Source organism: Ursus arctos, unplaced genomic scaffold (genome assembly GCF_023065955.2).
Source record: "Ursus arctos isolate Adak ecotype North America unplaced genomic scaffold, UrsArc2.0 scaffold_3, whole genome shotgun sequence".
NCBI classification, from domain to species: domain Eukaryota; kingdom Metazoa; phylum Chordata; class Mammalia; order Carnivora; family Ursidae; genus Ursus; species Ursus arctos.
The window spans coordinates 4,960,122-4,978,954 of record NW_026622985.1 but is presented as its reverse complement, the minus strand read 5'-3'; the positions used below and the strand labels follow the sequence as shown (position 1 = coordinate 4,978,954).

The window sequence follows — 18,833 nt, the reverse complement described above, 5'->3', positions numbered from 1 at the left end:
ATCTTGAAGGCTGCGCGTTTTCTCATTGCTACCCTGCTGGGCTACAGAGTGGTAGCTTCTACTTTGTAAAGAAAAAAAAAATTAAAAAGATAAAATTTAAGAAAGTGTTCCATTTGGAAATGGTTTTCCAAACTAATATTCGTACTTGTCAGGCAGGCATTCGATCTCTCTGCATGCATTTGGAGAACTGGACCCGGACAGGAGCATATTACGTAAGACGGGACCCACAGGGCTATGTTTAGGAGCTAGCTTGATAGTGGCAGTGGTTTCGTGGCTGCGCACTGAGCTACGGACTCATGGAGTAGGACAGGTAACATGTACACTTTTTATATGTTAATCATGCCGCAACAAAATAGTGTATTTTTAGTGTAACTAAAAATTGGGTTGGGGGTGCCTGGGTGGCTCAGTCGGTGAAGCGTCTGCCTTGGGCTCAGGTCATGATCCCAGGGTCCTGGGATCGAGCCCCACATCTGGCTCCCTGCTCAGCGGGGAGTCTGCTTGTCCCTCTGCCTTTGCCCCTCCCCCCACTTGTACATGTGCTTTCTCTCTTAAATAAGTAAATAAATAAATAAAATCTTTTTAAAAAAATGGGTTGAAACTATAGGAATGGAGACTAAACCATAATACATCCACTGATCAGACTTCATGCATGTATGAAAGTAGTTTGTAAACTATCAGGGGGCTTCCCTCGTGGATCCAGTGTAGACCAACCTCAGCTGCTTCCACGGGAGCACTGGGCCTGGGACCCCGGCTACAGGAGCGTCGCACCCCTCCCCCCCACCAAGGGGCAAGCCCCACACTGGGCAGGCGGGTGGCTTCACCCTGGGATATGGGCTTGCATCCCCTGGTGCGGGAGGAGACGCCATACCCCACAACCCAGCAGCTCCAGCCCCGACTATGTACCCAGGCCTGCAGCAAGCTTCCTGCCCTTGTTTGTAAGACGTATGTACCCCCCCCCTTTTTTTTTTAAAGATTTTATTTATTTATGTGACAGAGAGACAGCCAGCGAGAGAGGGAACACAGCAGGGGGAGTGGGAGAGGAAGAAGCAGGCTCCCAGTGGAGGAGCCCGATGTGGGACTCGATCCTGGAACGCCAGGATCATGCCCTGGGCCGAAGGCAGACGCTTAACGACTGTGCTACCCAGGCGCCCCCCATATGTACACCTTTGCACATTAAGTCGCCACCTAGAATTTTCATAAGAAAGTTTAAACAGCTGCAAAGCATACAATTTCAGGGAGAATCCAAATCCTGATATTTTAAAATAAAAGCATTCCGTCGCTCTCGTCAGTGCAACCACCAAAATAAAAACACCCATGGTGATGTGATTTCCACCATTACCCATTTTAAAAAAGATGGGAGCACACTGCTTTTTTAAGAGTGAAATATGTCCGATCATCTCTCGTTCTCGTTTTCTAAGAAATACGACTTCTAGTCACTCCTGGCTCAGAATTAGACAAATACATTTTTGTGCTGGGAGGTTTCCATAGTTGGTCACTCCATCATACTCTATCATAAAAACTGTATAAATGGTGAGATTTACTTTTTTGTTTCCTGTGACTCCTGAAAATGTGTTCTTATAGATCGAGTTATCAGGAACAATAGTCGTAGCACAAAGTTACGTGATGAGTATTTTGAAAAAAAATCAGAAATTCTATTGGTAATAAAATTCTCAGTACTGTGATCCCAGGAGGCTTTGCCAATGTTTCCGGTGTGGCTGCCGTGGGAAGAGGAAGGGGCACGTGACCTTGATCTCAGGCGCATTCCCGGGAAGGGATTCTGGTGGGCATCTCCAGTCTGGATACTGGTTGGGTTGGGTTTTAGCCATCAGTGTAGGCGTGCACTGGAAGCTGCATTTGGAAAACTGATTGCTGACTGTCTACACCTCTGTGGCCAGCCTGTCAGTGGACAGGGGAAGGGTCAACTGCAGTGCCAAGAATGCTGGTGCAGACTCTGGGGCTGGCCACCTGTTTGGAGATGCATACAGGCCTGTGACCCCCCTCCTCTGAGTTCACCCTCTACCAGGACTGAGCTGTGCATTCCTTGCTCCCTCGGGATGACGGCGAGCCGGGGAGGGGCCACCTAGTCAACAGTCGTGCAGGTGAGCCACTTCGGATTGTCACCTAGACCCAGCTCTGTACCCCCGAGCTCCAGGTCTGACCTGACGAGGAAGCGAGCGTAACCCAGCATGATCCACTTTTCGGTTCTCCTTGGACCCGAGACTGGATGGCAGTGACCCCTCCCCGACGCGCCAGGACCCTTACCTGCCATTGACCACGCTCTTCTTCTCCAGCCCGCTGGGCAGAACCACGGTGACGGCCACCGTGCTGTTCCTCAAGTTCTCCTTCATGTGCACTAGGTTCTGTGGAGGGCCGGGGGACACGTCCCCGGGAGGCTTCTGCCCACTGTGCACATTCGGCGTGGCGGGCTTTCCAGGAGGAGGGGGGGCGCGAGCCTTCATCTTCCTCCTTAAACAGGGACAGCACAGAAGGACTGAATGAGCAACAGCTTCCGACTATGAGCTTAATACCATCACCCATGAGCATCCAGTGGCTTTCCGGGACTTCCTCTCACGACAAACTATTTTTATAGGTACTTCTCCCTCCTCAGAAAAGCCTTCGGAGGTACATGACCTTTATAAAATCGATATATTGGCACACCCTTCAACACTAACAGAAAGGGGACAATTAAGAAAAACAGAAGAAGCATGCTGGAGAAGAAAGGATCAGACGAAAAATGGGCTCGCCACCAGGGAGTGGCACGGTCATGATTTGTACAGATAGAGGAGTGGGTTGGTGCAGTGGAGTTTGCGTGGACCAGCCCTTTCTGAGCCACTGAGTGGGTAAAAATCACACCAAGTTAACATGGACTTCACCAGTGGTCTGCCTCACTCCAGCTTCGATCCCTGCCCCAGCTCTGGATCCATGACTGTGACCAACTGAGGACCTGGAATCCACAGAGCTGTGGTGTTGGGGACGTGTTAGGACAGCATCAGGATGTACTAAATTACCAGAAAGTTCATCCCACCAACGTCCACCCACAGGCCACCGTGCATGCAGGTGGCTGCTGGGCAGTGAGGGATACGAGTGATAATATCGTCACCTTATTTCCAGCTATGCTTTGAATTCTCGGTTCACATTGCAGGAGATTTATAAACACATGACAGCGAGTCACCCACTCTGAGGATCATGAACATTTTGAGAAATTCTTGTCTCCTCCAGAATATTCAGGAAGGCAAATAACCTTACTTGATATGTGTATTTTATTTTATATACAGGTAGGTCTATGGCTACGTGTATGCATACGCATGTGTATGTCTGTGTGTGTGTGTGTGTGTGTGTATATATGTATATACATACATATATATATATACATATATATACACACACATATAGACACATTTATGTGTCTATAAGGGCCTTATTTTACAGAGGCCCTAGGTATTTTATAATAGCTATCTTTTATCAGCACCAGGGCCTCTGCTAATAATAACCTTAGGAAGTTCACCTCATTCAATGCTCAAACTATTTGGCAGCTGAGAAAATTGCATGTCCAAGAGATTCGTAGCTCCCCTGAAGGCCCATGGTTATTGGCGTCGGAGCAGGGATGGAGAGCAGACGTGCCCGACTCCCAGGGGCCGCTCCCGCCCACCTCGCCCTCCCACCTCCTGCCATGCTCTGGTGATCTAACAAGCTTAAATTCTCCTGCAGAGTAATCTTCTTGGGGGGCACTCTGGCCCAAAGTATCAGGCACGGTAATTCCATTTCTAGAAATTGGTCCCAAAGAAATAATCCCCCAATTATTGCCCTGTGGGAGGTTCAAAGGTACTCGGTACAACATAATTTCCAATGGCAAACAAAATAATCGAACTGCAGGTCAATAAGAGACAACTTCAATCAACTATGGTACTTCAAACAATGTTATACTGGTACTAGTTACATACACTCTAAAAGTATATAATTTGATGTGCCAAAATACCTGATTCAGGTTTTTTTAGGAAACAAATATTATTTTAGAAAACTCAATTTCTAAGAGAATTATTCATTGTAGCAATGGATCATGAACAGTCTCGAAAGACGCACTAAAGAATCCCCAGGTTATGTGTAGTAAGACATTTTGATATTTTCACCTTTATGCATTTCCCAATTTTTCTGTAAGATCACCTAGATATGCATGACTTGTAAAACAAAAGAGGTTGCTTAAAATTGGGGGAAACAGCAAATGGGATTCAGAGAAGGCCACAAGCCCCTGCCATTCATGTCTCTGATTAACACAAAGCTTCGGAGAGACAGTCCAGTCTCCTCCACGACTGCGATACGTAGACATAAATTAATTCCCTTTTTTCTTGGTAAAAACCTTACATCTGTGTCATAATTTATATCATTCATTACTTATTCTTATCCCTTCCATACTTTCTTCCTTTTTAACTTACAGAAATGAAAACGAAGTAGTCGGCACATATGTGTAAGTGGAAGGGCTGTATATTATGAATTCATCTACCCTCCCTATGACACTCTGAGGAGGTCCTACCGTCATTCCTCCTTTATAGGCAAGGAGTATGGGCACATCCTGGTAAGACTAGAAGGCAGCAGAGCTAACATCAAACCTGAAAGATGTTAAGCATCGCATTCTCCAGCCCATTAGGAAAAATGGATGTCATCCATTTTACAGATGGGGAAGTCGAGACATGGAGAAGTAGGTTACAGAGTCCTCCATTAGTCAATCTGGGGTCTCGGGCAGGTTGCTCAGGCTCCCAGCAGCCCACCTGCTATTCATGTTACCTCCCAAAGGTGCTTTCATGGGGCGGGGGGAGGGAGTGTTTACTTTGATCATTTTGGGGAAATGAACACATTTGCCCATGGAGCTCTCTGTTTATCCCTGGATACTAATAAACCTGGCTTGAACTCCTTCTGAGTCAAACAGGAAGCAGCTGCTGAGGCATTTATTCTTTCGGCCAGCACCAGCACGGGAGCAGAGGCGGGGAGAGAGGGAGAAGAAATTGCCAGTCCCCCTAACTTTTTCCCACATGAACAATCTCCCCAGCTAGCCACCTGCTCCAGCTCTCATCACCGACATCTCACAAATGCAGTGTTCTCCTACCGTCTAGCCTCCACCGGTGCATCCTGTTTCCCCCCAGGATTCCCTCACTCCACACACAGGAGATGAGCACTAACCACAGGGGCTGTGTGTCTTCTCACACCTTACTCTGCAGGGTGCACCCTGACCCCACCACTGTGCAAGGGCTCCAGCACTGCAGGCTGCCAGGGCACCCAGGGAAGCTTTCTGTCCGGCACAGTGTGACGTGTGCATGCGCATTTGTGCATGTGTGCATGCATGTGCGTGTGCATGCCTGCGTGTGTGCACGCATGCCTCTGTGCGTGTGTGCATGGGTGTGCGTGTGCCTGAGCATGCATGCACACTGAAGTTAGCCAACACTGAAAACACTGGAACATCTCACGCAACAAAATGAATTTCTGGCTCTTTCTGAAAAAAATAGAGAGAGAGATCCAGTAAAGCCCTGAACTCCTCCATAGCAAAAACCGGGTGCGTGTTTCCATTTGGACTCCGCGACTCAGTGCTATCACATACCTGTCCCCTGTAGGGCTGTAGCTAATACCCAAAGCACTGGCACGGCCTGAAAGTCGTGGCTTTCCCCGACCCTCCATCCTGAACCCACCTCTATTCCTCCCCCACTCGCCTGACAATGGGTCTAATGTTCCCTGTTCCTGGAAAACCCACACTCACGCCCTTGCCTCTGCTACATCGTACACCCTGCCTGTATGCTTTGCTCTCTTGAAAACACAGCTCAAAACCACATCTTCTGAGAAGCCTCTGGATGCTCTGGGCCCAAGGACACAAGGCTGAGATGGGTGGTCCCCTCCTGGCTGTGCTCAGGAAGCACGTGGAAAGCTTACCAAGTGCCGAAGGCCCAGCACGGACCAACTGAATCTGCATTACCCGAGAGCCGGTCATGCTAACGGTCGCAGCGTTTCTCCAGAACACAGCCTCCTTAACATCAGCATGGCAGGGGTTTAGCTGCAATTTCCGTGTCATTGGACGAAAGCAATGGACAGATAACAAACATATATGTTGAGAAACTTGTGACTTTGTGTTTTTATTTTTCACAGAATAATATCTGCATATTTTGAGGAGCGCACGTGAGAAATTTCCATCCACACCAAAAATGGTGCCCGAGGTATAGACAGAGTCAAGGCCCCACTTCAGAAGTGGTGTGTGTCCGTGAGCACACGGACCCCAGGGGAGAGAGTCGCTCCACGCCAGCCCGAGTCATGGACACACACACCCGCTCCCGCTGCTGTCGACCTCCCTATGCAGCAATCCTGGTGCTCGTGTCTTCAACTTTATTTAACATCTCTGAAGACAGCAGATGCTTTATTTTTTTTAAAGAATTTATTTATCTATTTGAGAGAGAGAGAGAGTGAATGTACAAGCAGGGGGAGGGGCAGAGGGAGAGGGAGAAGCAGGCTCCCCAGTGAGCAGGGAGCCCTATGTGGGACTTGATCCCAGGACCCTGAGATCATGACCTAAGCTGAAATCAGACACTTAACTGACTGAGCCACCCAGGCACCCCAACCGTAGATGCTTAATTAAAGCTGTTTATATTCTCCATATTTAGTGTGCTTCCCTTCATATCTACAGGTATTTACAAACACCTACTGATGACGATGATGCTGGCGAAGGTGAAAACCATAGAGGGTCTCAGCCTACAAGACACAGAGCAGACTTAGAAAAGCTTGAGGCAAGAATGATCCTGAAGAAATCTGCACAGATGCCCTGAGCAGTCTGGAGAATGGCCAGAATTTGGAGATGTGAGAGAAGGAGAGGAAGGGAGGGAAAAAGTCCTAGCTGGGGAAAAGTACGTGGGGAGAAGAGAAAAACAAAATGGTAATGCACATCCTAGGAGAAGACAGCATCATGGACTGCATCTACTCAATGCACCGGAGTGCTGTGGTTTCTCTGACTACTTTGCCTCATTTGAATCCTTGTAAACTAAGGGAGAAGATCTGCTCTAATTTTGCTGGTTGGGGGACCCGAGTGCAGGTGGTTCCGAATAATAGTGTCCCAAAAATACTTGGGGATTACCTTTTTCAAGGTTGCTGAGAAAGAGGAGGGAAGCAGAAGGTTGTTTCATGTCTGTTTTGTTCAAGGGAGAGGCCCGGACGCTGCAGGAAATAGGGTCTGGTCGGGAAGTGTGCCAAGGAGCTAAATAATCCATAGTTAGGGGGGATCCCAGATGTTCTGAGAGCCAATGCAGGAGAAACTGCTGGAGGGCACATGGGGGGAGCACTGATGGAGAAAGCCAGACCAGTGAGCACGAACAGTTCTGGGGAACATAGGGACTGAATGAGTGGGGGGGTAGCCCATGGGGAGGGTGCACGGACAGAGCCACCATGGGAGGAGGACTGATGGGTCCACGAGAGCAGAAGGAGGACCCCACGATGTTTGGGGTTCTAGCCTCGACTCCAGTGCAAGGTTCAAAGCAGGCCAACAGAGGACATGCTCTGGGAGGCGATGACCAGTTGGCTTTTGACTGCCTGGGTCTGAGATGACAGTGACGTTTCCAAGTGGAGGCAAGTGCAGGCAGGGGAGAGGAGCCCCTGCATCGACTGAAGATACCTACTCTCTGAATGCTACCGAGGTCCCCACCCGGAACCAAGCACAGCTGCAGTGCCAGCCACCAACAAGCCCTCCAGCGGGATCCGTGTGTCTGCAGGTGGCATGTCTGCAGTGGGGAGAGAGTGGAGGGGCGAGTGGAGGCACAGTGGTCACCACTCGGCCTGACCTGGGCTTTCTTTTAGTCTCGGCTGGCTGGTGGGTCTCAGTCTCAGACATCATCCTGCATGTGAGCCATCAGGATCTGAGCCACTGTGCATGGGTCTCTTTTTTCTGGATTTCAGCACCTTTGGGGACACTAGGGCTGGGCCAGAGGACACTTCCAATTCTTGTATACTAACTCATGGAAAAATATGAACCCCAAACTACTGCTATTATATTATAATTAGGATTAGGATGGCCGCTATCAAAAAAAAAAAAAAGAAAGAAACGGCAAGATATGGAGAAATTGGGACCCTTGTGCTCTGCTGGCATGAATGCAAAGGGGTGCAACCACTATGGAAAACAGTATGGAGGTTCCTCAAAAAAAAAAAAAAAAAAGCAAAAAACAGAACCCCATAATTCTTACTCTTCTGGGTCTGGGAATACCTTGGCGACAGTGCAGGTTTGGTTCCAGAGCAGCACAATGCAGCAGCTATCACAATAAAACCAGTCAAATGAATTTTTTTATGGTTTCCCAGTACATATAAAAGTTATGTTTATACTACACTACAGCGTTTATGTGTGCAATAGTATTACGCCTAAAAGTACAATGTGCGCACCTTAATTTAAAAACACTGTGGGGCGCCTGGGTGACTCAGTCAGTTAAGCATCCAACTCTTGATTTCGCTCAGGTCATGAGATCCAGCCTCATGTCAGGCTGTGTGCTCATCAGAGAGTCTGCTTGAGATTCTCTCTCCCTCTGCCCCTCCACTGCTTTCTAACTTTTTCTAAAAAAATAAAAAAATTTTATTGCTAAGAAATGCTAGCCATCATCTGAGCTATCAGGAAGTCATTTTTTTGCTGGTGGAGGGTCTGCCTCAATGCTGGCGGCTGCTGACTGATCAGGGTGGTGGTGGCTGAAGGATGGCGTGGCCGTGGCCATTGCTTAAGCTAAGACAACAATGAACTTTGGTACACCAACTGGCTCTTGCTTTCATGAATGATTTCTCCCTAGCATGTGATGCTGTTTGATATTTACCCACAGAACTTCTTCCAAAACTGGAGTCAATCCTCTCGAACCCCACCACTGCTGCTTTATCTATATCTATAATATTCTAGACCTTGTTGTCACTCCAACAATCTTCACGGGGTCTCCACCAGGAGTAGATTCCATCTCATGAAACCACTGTCTTTACTCATCCATAAGAAGCAACACTTTCCATTAAAGTTTGATCATGAGAAGCAGAAAATCAGTCCCATCTTCAGCCTCCACTTCTGGTTCTAGTTCTCTTGCTGTTTCTACTACATCTTCAGTTTCTTCCACCAGTAAAGTCTTGAACCTTACAAAGTCATCCATGACGGTTGGAATCAACTTCCTCCAAACTCCTGCTTATGTTGATGTTTTGATCTCTTCCCATGAATCACGAATTTCCTAACGGCATCTAGAGGAGTGGTGAATCCTTTCCAGATGGTTTTCAATTCACTTTGCCCAGATGCAGCAGAGGAATCACTATCTAGGGCAGCTAGAACCTTACGGAATGTATTTCTTAAATAATAACACTTGAAAGTCAAAATTACTGCTTGATCCATGGGGTATGGAATGGATGTTGTGTAGCAGGCATGAGAACAACATTAATTTCATCGTATGTCTCCATCAGAGCTCTCGGGAAAGCAGGTGCATTGCCAACGAGCAGTCATATTTTGAAAGGAACCCTTTTTTCTGCAGGTCTCAGTAGTGGGGTTAAAAGATCCAGTAAAACATGTTGTAAACAGACGTGCCATCAGCCAGGCTTTATGATTCTATTTATAGAGTGCAGGTAGAGTGGACTCAGCACAAATTTTAAGGGCCTTAGGATTTTTGGAACAGCAAATGAGCACCGGCTTCAACTTCACGTCACCAGCTGTATTAGCCCCTAACCAGAGAATCAGCTGGTCCTTTGAAGCCAGACACTGACTTTTCTCTAGCTATGGAGTCCTAGATGGCATCAGTCTCCAATAGAGGGCTATTTCATCTACACTGGAAATCCATTTAGCACCTCCACTAATTCCCTCTGCCAGATCTTCTGGTTGACTTGTTGCAGCTTCTCCACCAGCCCCTGCTGCTCCATCTTGAGATGCTTCTTTCCTTAAACCTCACGAACCAACCTCTGCTAACCTCAGACTTTTTCGTCTGCAGCTTCCCCACCTGTCAGCTTTCATAGAACTGAAGAGTCAGGGCCTTGCTCTGGATTGGGCTTTGGCTTAAGGGAATGTTGTCGCTGCTTTGATCTTCTTTTGAGACCTTTAAAACTTCCTCCATATCAGCAATAAGGCTGTTTTGCTTTCTTATCTTTTGTGTGTTCGCTGGAATAGCGCTCTGAATTTCCTTCAAGAACTGTTCCTCTGTGTTCACAACTTGGCTCACTGGTTGTCACAAGAGCTCTTGCTTTCAGCCTGTCTTGGCTTTCGACATGCCTTCCTCACTGAGGTTAATGATTTCTAGCTTTTGGTGAAAATTGAGAGACATGTGGCTCCTCCTTTCACTTGAACACATAGAAGCCATTGTAGGGTTATTAACTGGCCTCATTTCAACACTGTTTTGTCTCGGGGAATAGGGGCGCCCCAGGAGAGGGAGAGAGACGAGGGACAGTGGTCTGTGAAGCAGTTAGAACACACACCACATTTATCAATGAAGTTCACCGTCTTCTACGGGCACAGTTTGTGGCGCCCCAAACAATTACAAAAGCAACGCCGAAGATCACTGATCACAGATCACCCGGACAAATATAATAATAATGAGAAATTATAAATATTGTGAGAATTACCAAGATGTGACACAGGGACACAGTGTGAGCAGATGCTGTCGGAAAAATGGCACCGATAGACTTCTCGATGCCGGGCTGCCACACACCGAACAGTGATAAAAAATGCAGCATCTGTTCAGTGCAACAAGCCAAGCCCAATAAAACAATACACGTCTGTCTCTACCCCAAAGAACTGAAAGCAGAGACTTGAAAAGATCTCCCCAGGTTCACGGCAGCATTATTGACAACAGTCAAAAGGCAGAAGCGACCTAAGCACCCATCACTGATGAATAAGCAAAATGTGGTAAGTACACATTCTGGAATATTCTCCAGCCTTAAAAAGGAAACAAATTCTGAGGCACGCTACGACACGGAGGAAACTCGAGGACAGCCAGAGACAAAAAGACAAATACAGTGTGATGCCCCTTACGTGAGGTTCCTACAGCAGCCAGACTCAGAGGGACCGACCGTGGAATGGAGGGCACCAGGGGCTGGGGGGCGGGTGGGAAGGAGAGGTTTTGTATAACGGGTTTAACAGAGATTTTGTCAAGCAGAGTTTCAGTTTTGCAAGTTGAAGCGTCTGGGCGACAAGCTGCAGGACAAAGTGAATACACGAACACTACCGACCACACGCTGAGAAATGGTTAGCAGAGTCAGTTTCGTGTTATGTGTGTTCGATCACAGCTGAATCACAGTAATTTCATCCTAATAAGATTAGACGTTCATCCTGGTAGTTTTACAGTTACAGCGTGTAAGGCAGTCTTACTGTCAGGGCTGTCTTCTGTCCCCCACCGGGCTCCTTCCTGGGGACCCCTCAGCCCCCACCCCTTGCTCCCCGGCACAGAAGGAGTTTCTCTTGCTGAGCATGCTGGGGGAAGAGAAGGCGAATGCACAACCTGCCAACCGTGGAGGGAGGCCCAGGGCCCCTCAGAGCAAAGGGTATGGATAAGGTTGCATCCCCCAGGGGAGGGCCACACGGTGGGGGCAGGTTGCTGGATTAAGCTTCGCTGTGCATGAGGGGCAGTGACAGGGTCGCCTCTGCCTCCCTCTGGAATCCTCCTCCACCCAAGGGGCACCCACAGTACCTGGGTTCTGGCTTGTCTTTTCGAGGACGTGACTGTGTGCCAGTTTGAGAGCAGAAGCTGCCCAGGCGGACAGACACCCCAAGCTCCTCTGAAAGTGAGCACTGTCCCCACGTAACCCGGTCACAGCGCCACCGGCTTCCTCCACCTGGGAAGGACTGCTGCTGTCCCCACGGACCCGGTCATCTTCACTCAGTCCTCAAAAGTCATCGCACTGCCAGGCTGGTGGCTCCCTTCCGGAAAGGTCCGTGCAGGTGCCATGGAGTCGGGCCTACCGGACACTAAGGAGCACATGGGCAGGTAAAAGGGCAGGGCCCCTCCTGGGCACACCCTGGGCGGGTGACCCACCTGGGGACCCTGCCTTCCTTCACACCGTCAGGAGAAGCAGGGCTGGTCCCCCGTGCCTCAGGGACTGAGTCACTGAGTGTGAACCACCCGCCCCGGGGCTCCCTCCAGGTACAAGACTGGGTGTGCCCCAGCAGAAACTGTAAAACAAAATCATATGTACAAAAACATCTCTGGCATTGCAAAGGTCATTAGTCAGAATGCCAGACGGTTTTCACTTCAAACCATCACATAGTTCCTGTCTAAATTTCAGGGCAGTGCTTGCTAGCTCCCGCGTCAGTGGGGACGCCACCAGCCGGCGTTTTCTTCCCAGAGCTCGCCTACACTCAGCAGAACGCTGAGCTCTGCGCCCTCAACACGAGGCCATCTAGGACGCCCTGGGTTGCTCGTCTGGCACCACCTGGGCCCAGTGAGTGCAAATTCCAGGGCTGGAGTCCAGCAGCTGAATTAAAACCTAACCCACAGGCGCCCAGCCAGGCTGGAGGAGCCCAAGGCAGGCAGGGCTTGCAGGCTGCAAAGGGAAAATCCCCACAGTTCTCTACTCGAACTTCCCCGGGAGCAGAGTCCAAAGGGAACTCTGCTTTATGTTTTTTTTTTTTGTTTTTTTTTTTTCCTGTTCCTCAAACACTTTCTCAGTGTCCAAGACCAGCGGACACTGAAGTCAATGGTCATGCTGATGCCGGCTCACCTGCGTGACATGCCTGCCTGATTGATGCGCATTTCCCAGCGGCTGCCCTGGCAGGAAGCAGGGTGAACAGTATCTGCCTAAAGGGAATTTCAAAGAGAAACCAGGCACACCCCACTCCTGCCGCTTAGGATCCACGGCGAAGAAAGCTCTGGCTAACTGGGTCTGTTCTCCCCGCAGGCAGAAGGGAGTTGCCACTCGGCCCAAGATTCTTCCAAAGCAGGAAGCTGGCTTCCTCCTAAAAGATTCTGAGAGTTAGAAACGAGCCGCCTTGGTTCTCAGGGTCACTTCGCTGCCAGTGTCAGTCTGGTCTCTCCTGCCGGCAGCTGGACAAGGCCTCTGCCTCATCCCCAAGGAGGGAGCAGCCCGGAGGCGGGTAGGGAGTCCGAGGAGAGTCCCAGGCAGCTGAGGCAATGTGCAGGCTCCGGGCCTCGCCCCAGACCTCCCGAATCCGACTCCACATTCTTCACACTCTGGGTGACTCCAGGAGTTGGGAGGAAGCATCGGAGAAAGGGGCACATTTCTAACAGGACGTTAATGATGATGGCATGGAACATTATTTTGCACACTTATTTAACTCGTCCTGTGAGCCAGAGCCAAGTGTGCCTGAGAAGATAGTCATCTACTAAACAAACATGGTCGGCCCCACCATGTCCCAGAACCATTCCAAGACCAACGATAACAGATCTAAGTCGTCCTCCGCAAGCTCACGGTCTCCAAGGGCAGACTGGTATTTCCAGGGGATAGCACAGGTAAATACAGCAAGAACGAAGGACAGGCCGTGCTATTCAAGGATTACAAAGGACTCGATTTAGGCTGGGTTCCGGACGTGACCTGCGAGCCCTGATATGGAAAGTCAGTCGGAGGTCACAAGGACAGGGTGAGAGTGAGACTGTTCCCAGCAAGGACGTCAGAGGGAGGCAGGGGGCTAAGCGTGGACTGGATCATGGAGGGCCTTGCTCATTTCCTAGAACCACACTGAGCAAGACCGTGCCTGCTCTCAAGGAACATGTGCACACGCACAAAAGCACACGTGCACTCACGCACGCGCTCATCCTAACCGCTCTGGAAGGCAAGCTCACGAGCCAGGGCAGTTCAAGGCAGCGGACCATTAAATCCAAAGGAGAGACACACGGTCGCAGGAGCAACAGGAGAGGGACCGAGTTAGAAAGAATCGGGCAGAAAGCTCTACGTGAGCCGCGCTGGGGGGAGTGAGAGTGCATTCTAGAACAGCGTGTGCTCCAACTGGGGGCAGATGCAGTGGGTCTGGCATGAGAAGCTAGAGAGAAAGGAGCCTGGCTGAGAGTGCCAGCCCTCCCGATGGAAAGCCCTGGAAGGTGAGGTGTTCAGACAGTTGCAATGGGACCTGCCAGGCCAGGACGACAGGCATGTGGGCAGCTATAACCCCTGCCCACCCAGCAGCCTCAACTGGAGTCTTAGGGTGGACACTGTATTTCCATTTTGCCCAGCGGTCTTGGTGGGCCAAGCTAGGAGAGATGGGGACGAGGGCTCCAAGTCGTGTGGAGTGGGTGGACGTGGATGTGTGCTTTCCCAAGATCGCAGGGGCCCTGTAGCCCCCTACTCACCTGGCTAGGACTCCAGTCAGTGCCCTGTGAGGATGACAGAGCCCAGTCAAGTGCCTCTCAAGTGCTTGTGCCCTGCATTCTAGCAGAAACAATCGAATTTCATGACCCTGATGGTGCTGGTTTCAGAGCTGCCCACTTGGGTTCACAGCAGCCTCGGAAATGCTAGCTGCATAAGCCTCTGCTTTCCCGGCGGAAGGCACTAAAGACGCACAAAGTGTGGGCGTAGCGTGGGGCTCGCAAACTCTCTGGGCTCTCTGCCCACGAGGCCTGGGCTTGAGTTTCCGTGCAGACTGAACCAGGTGACAGATGTATGGTGACTGGCTCAGGACCTGGCAAGGAGTACTGCTCAGAACAGGTCTCCCGTCTTTACATACTCTCTTGGGCCCAAAGAGCATCTCTGACTCATGGAGAAATCTAAACAGACTTGGGAAGATGCGAAGCTCATTTACGGCAAAAAGGTGCACCTGGGCAGCATGGACATTTCGTCAAGTTACAATGTGCTTGAGCGTGCCTGTTTAGTTTTTTAAAACAGTGCTCTAAAATAATTATAGAATTCTTAAGTAAAACTTTTAGGCAAGAAACCTCATCTCTAAAACACATTTTTCTTTAAACCAGAGTTTACCAATCCCTAAAGATCTACAAATGGAGTCGTTTAACCTAAAGGCTGAAAGATTTTTTCTAACATGTGCAATCATTTATATATATATATATATATATAATTTATATTTATTTTATTTTTGTAATTAGGAGCTTCCACACGGGATCATCTGCATTGTACTCACTGCCACACCGTTCAGTACCCGTGTTGGGTGGGGTTGGGACCATGCCTAAAGCAGAGACTGAACAATGTCCTGCAGTGCTGCGGAACTGAGCATGCTTGCTCTCTGTTGCCCGAGAATGTGGTGAGAAGGTCCTGCCCTTTCCATTAGCCATGTGGTGTTAAACAGGCAAATACGAATATTTGATTTAACTACTTTTCCATATTGGGTTCACATGCATTATCAAACAGGTCCGTCAATCCATGGGATCTTGTTATCTGCATTAAGAAGCAACCACAGGGGCGCCTGGGTGGCTCAGTTGGTTGAGACTCTGACTCTTGGTTTTGGCTCAGGTCGTGATCTCAGGGTCATGAGATTGAGCCCCGCATCAGGCTCCACGCTCAGTGCAGAGTCTGCTTCAGATTCTCTCTTCCTCTGCCCCTCCTGCGCCGTGCTCTCTCTCTCTCAAATAAGTAAATAAATCTTAAAAAAAAAAAAAAGGAACCACAGTGCAGATGGCATTGATGTAAATGATAGTCATTGTCTTAAAGTAAAGAGATTAATGTGCAGAGTAAGAAACTGACCTACAAAGATCTAACTTTTTACATGTCAGACTGAATGCTGGCAATCTCAGTCAAGTGTCAGCGCCACAGAAAGCCAATGGAAGGTCGTGATTCAGAGTGAGGGCCACATGGGTATGTGGCAGACAGCCTCAGATCAAAGCCTGGCTCTTCTGCTCACCAGCTGTATGCTCTCAGCAACTGACAGAGCCCTGTGCCTCAGTTTCCTCATCTGGAAAACAGGAACCACCCTGTAAGATTGCCATGATGATCCGATGTAATGATGCTATGAGCACAGACACTGGCTAGCACTCAAGTTCATAAGAAGTATTAGTGACTAACAACTAACACCTTTGTTAATGTGACTTTTGTGCTTTATTTCATGTGATTTGTATAATCTGTTTTCATTTTACAGTTGTAAAAGGAGCATACTTACCTAGCTTCATGCTTGTAGGTATTTAAGAAAACTGTAATACATTTAATTGAATAAAAGCGGTCACAATCATTGTTTGGGAAAGCAGAGTAAGAGACCACTTTCTTATACCATATGCAAAAATAAACTCAAAATGGATTAAAGACCTAAATGTGAAACTTGAAACCATGAACCCGCTAAAAGAAAACACAGGCAGTAATCTCTTGGACATCGGCCTTAGGAATATTTTTTCTGGATATGTCTCCTTAGGCAAGGGAAACAAAAGCAAAAATAAACTATTGAGACATCATCACAATAAAAAGCTCTTCCACAGCAAAGGAAACCATCAGCAAAATGAAAAGCAACCTACAGAATGGGAGAAGATATTTGCAAATGATACATCCGATAAGGGGCTCATTTTCAGAATATATAAAGGATTTATACAACTCAATGCCAAGAAAACAAACAATCCCATCAAAAATTGGGCAGAGGACCTGAACACATACTATTCCAAAGAAGACATCCAGACGGCCAACAGACACATGAAAAGAGGCTCAACATCACTCATCATCAGGGAAATGCAAATCAAAACTACAATGAGATATCATCTCACACCTGTCAGAATGGCTAAAATCAAGAAGAAAAGAAATAATACGTGTTGGAGAGGATGTGGAGAAAGGGGAGCCCTCATGCACTGTTGGTGGGAATGCAAATTGGTGCAGCCGCTCTGGAAAACAGTATGGAGATTCATCAAAAAATTAAAAATAGAAAGATTTTTACTGGCAACTAGTAGTCACTAGGTGGCAAATACAGCATCTAGTTCAAGTTGCCTGACGTGTATGGTTGAAAAATCTATTACAACCGGCTAGGCTACACACACTTACACTCTTGCACTCAGGTGTCTGTGAGGCCACTCCAGCACATGCAGTATGAGCACATCATCCCCTCGGCCTAGCCCCACTGTGCCAGCACCTTCTCCATGATGCTGGGGCTCACCTTCAGCAGTCTTCTTACACATGAAGGAGAAGGAGCAGTCTGACTGCAGGGCAGAGCCCTGCGACTCCTTCAAACATGCAAGTGGGGGTTGTGTAGGATTGGGTCTTCCTCTTATCGAAGGTTTTTTTGTTTTGCTTTGTTTTAAGCCATGGGACAGTGGCACAGCCTTACCTCAGAGGGAGACACAGCATTGAGTACCAAGGGGTTGGGGGTTGGGGAATGATTTTTACGTGAATTTCTCCAACTAATGCTAAGTGGTATTTTTCATATGTCATCACTCTCCCTTCTAAGATAAACATTGTCCTCCAACTTAAAAAAAAAAAAAAAATAGTGCCATAGCTCTCTCTAGTAATTCCACTGCTGGGTGTTTGCCCAAAGAAAATGAAACACTAATTCAAAATATATCTGCACCCCTATGTTTACTGCAGCATTGTTTACAATAGCCAAGATATGGAAACAATTCAAGTACCTGCTGATAGATGAATGGATAAAGAAGCTATATATACATTGTGTATGTGTATACACACAATATATATATACACATACACAGTATATATACACATGCACGATATATATACACACATATATACAAACAACAGAATATTACTTAGCCATAAAAAAGAATAAGATCTTACCAATTGCAACATGGATGGATCTAGAGGGTATAAGGCTAAGTAAAATAAGTCAGACAAAGACAAATATCAGATGGTTTCATTTATATGTGCAATCTAAACAAACAAAGGAAATGAACAAAGAAAAACAGAAACAGACGCAGAGAACAAAGTGGTGGATGCCAGAGGGGAGGAGGGTGGGGGATGGGCCAAAGAGGTAAAGTGGAGTGAAAGGTACACACTTCCAGTTATGAAATGAATAAGTCAGAGGGATGGCAAGTAGAGCACAGGGAATACAGTCAACAGTACTGTCATAACATCGTACGGTGACAGATGGTGACCACACTTACTGTGGTGAGCACTGAGTAATGTATACAGTTGTCTAATCACTATGTTGTAAAATGAAACTAATATAACATTGTGTGTCACTATACTTCAATAAAATAATAAAATACAATAAAATATTTAAAAATAAAATGGGTCACCACACTGCCAGTTCTGAGACAGGTAGGCAGCCCGGAGCCCCAGGATTCACCAGGTGTTTGCTGTTGCTCATCCACACTATTTTATATCATCTCCAACTGGACGGGCTGAATAGGAGGGGGTCAGGCGGGACGGCCGTCACTCCACTGATGGCCAGGAGTGACCAGGCCATACTGAGTCTCAAAAGATGATCGTGTGGCTGGAGAGAAGGCCCTTCCACCCTAGCATCTTCTAAGGAAGGGGTGTACATTGCCCGCCCTGCCTGAGCCTTCTCTCCACTCCCTGAATCCTGGCAGCCCGTCTGACCTCAGACTGGGTGGGCCATTATCTATCTTCGAGAAGAGAGTTAGACCTTCACAAAGAAGAGGATCACCTGGTCCTTGGGGCACAGTCACAGAGACAGCTGAGATTCCAAGAACATTCTAGAGCCTTTTGGGACACACCCTCATGAGGGATGGATGCTCAGCTCTGACCAGACCTAGGTGTTCCTCTCAGAGCTCATATTATGGAGAGAAGCAGGATTCTCTCTCTCCCTTCCCGTCCTGCGCAGAGAGGTGCTGGTGTCACCTGTGTGGCCAACCAGATCACACAGTGTCCGTCAGGCCCCTGGCACTGCTCCTTGGGCGCCAGTCCCTTTCCCTGTGACTCCCCATCTACTCTGCCCACTCAGAAACCACACCCTGAGACTTGGATTTCAGAATAGGTCACCCTATACTTCAGGGTCATGCTCTGTAAGAGTCTTCAATAGGGTTGGCATG

General features: G+C 48.2%; 1 protein-coding gene across 7 annotated transcripts in view; it reads right to left on the bottom strand.

The window, feature by feature from the left end:
• The window catches only part of COBL (cordon-bleu WH2 repeat protein), a 263,831-nt gene that overhangs the window by 160,203 nt on the left and 84,795 nt on the right, over positions 1–18,833 (bottom strand). For all 7 annotated transcript variants that reach the window (XM_044385241.3, XM_044385246.3, XM_048213125.2 and 4 more), the window contains one exon: positions 2,263–2,466. In XM_044385241.3, coding sequence (XP_044241176.2) covers positions 2,263–2,466 — 204 coding nt within the window. The remainder of the gene's footprint in view (positions 1–2,262; positions 2,467–18,833) is intronic.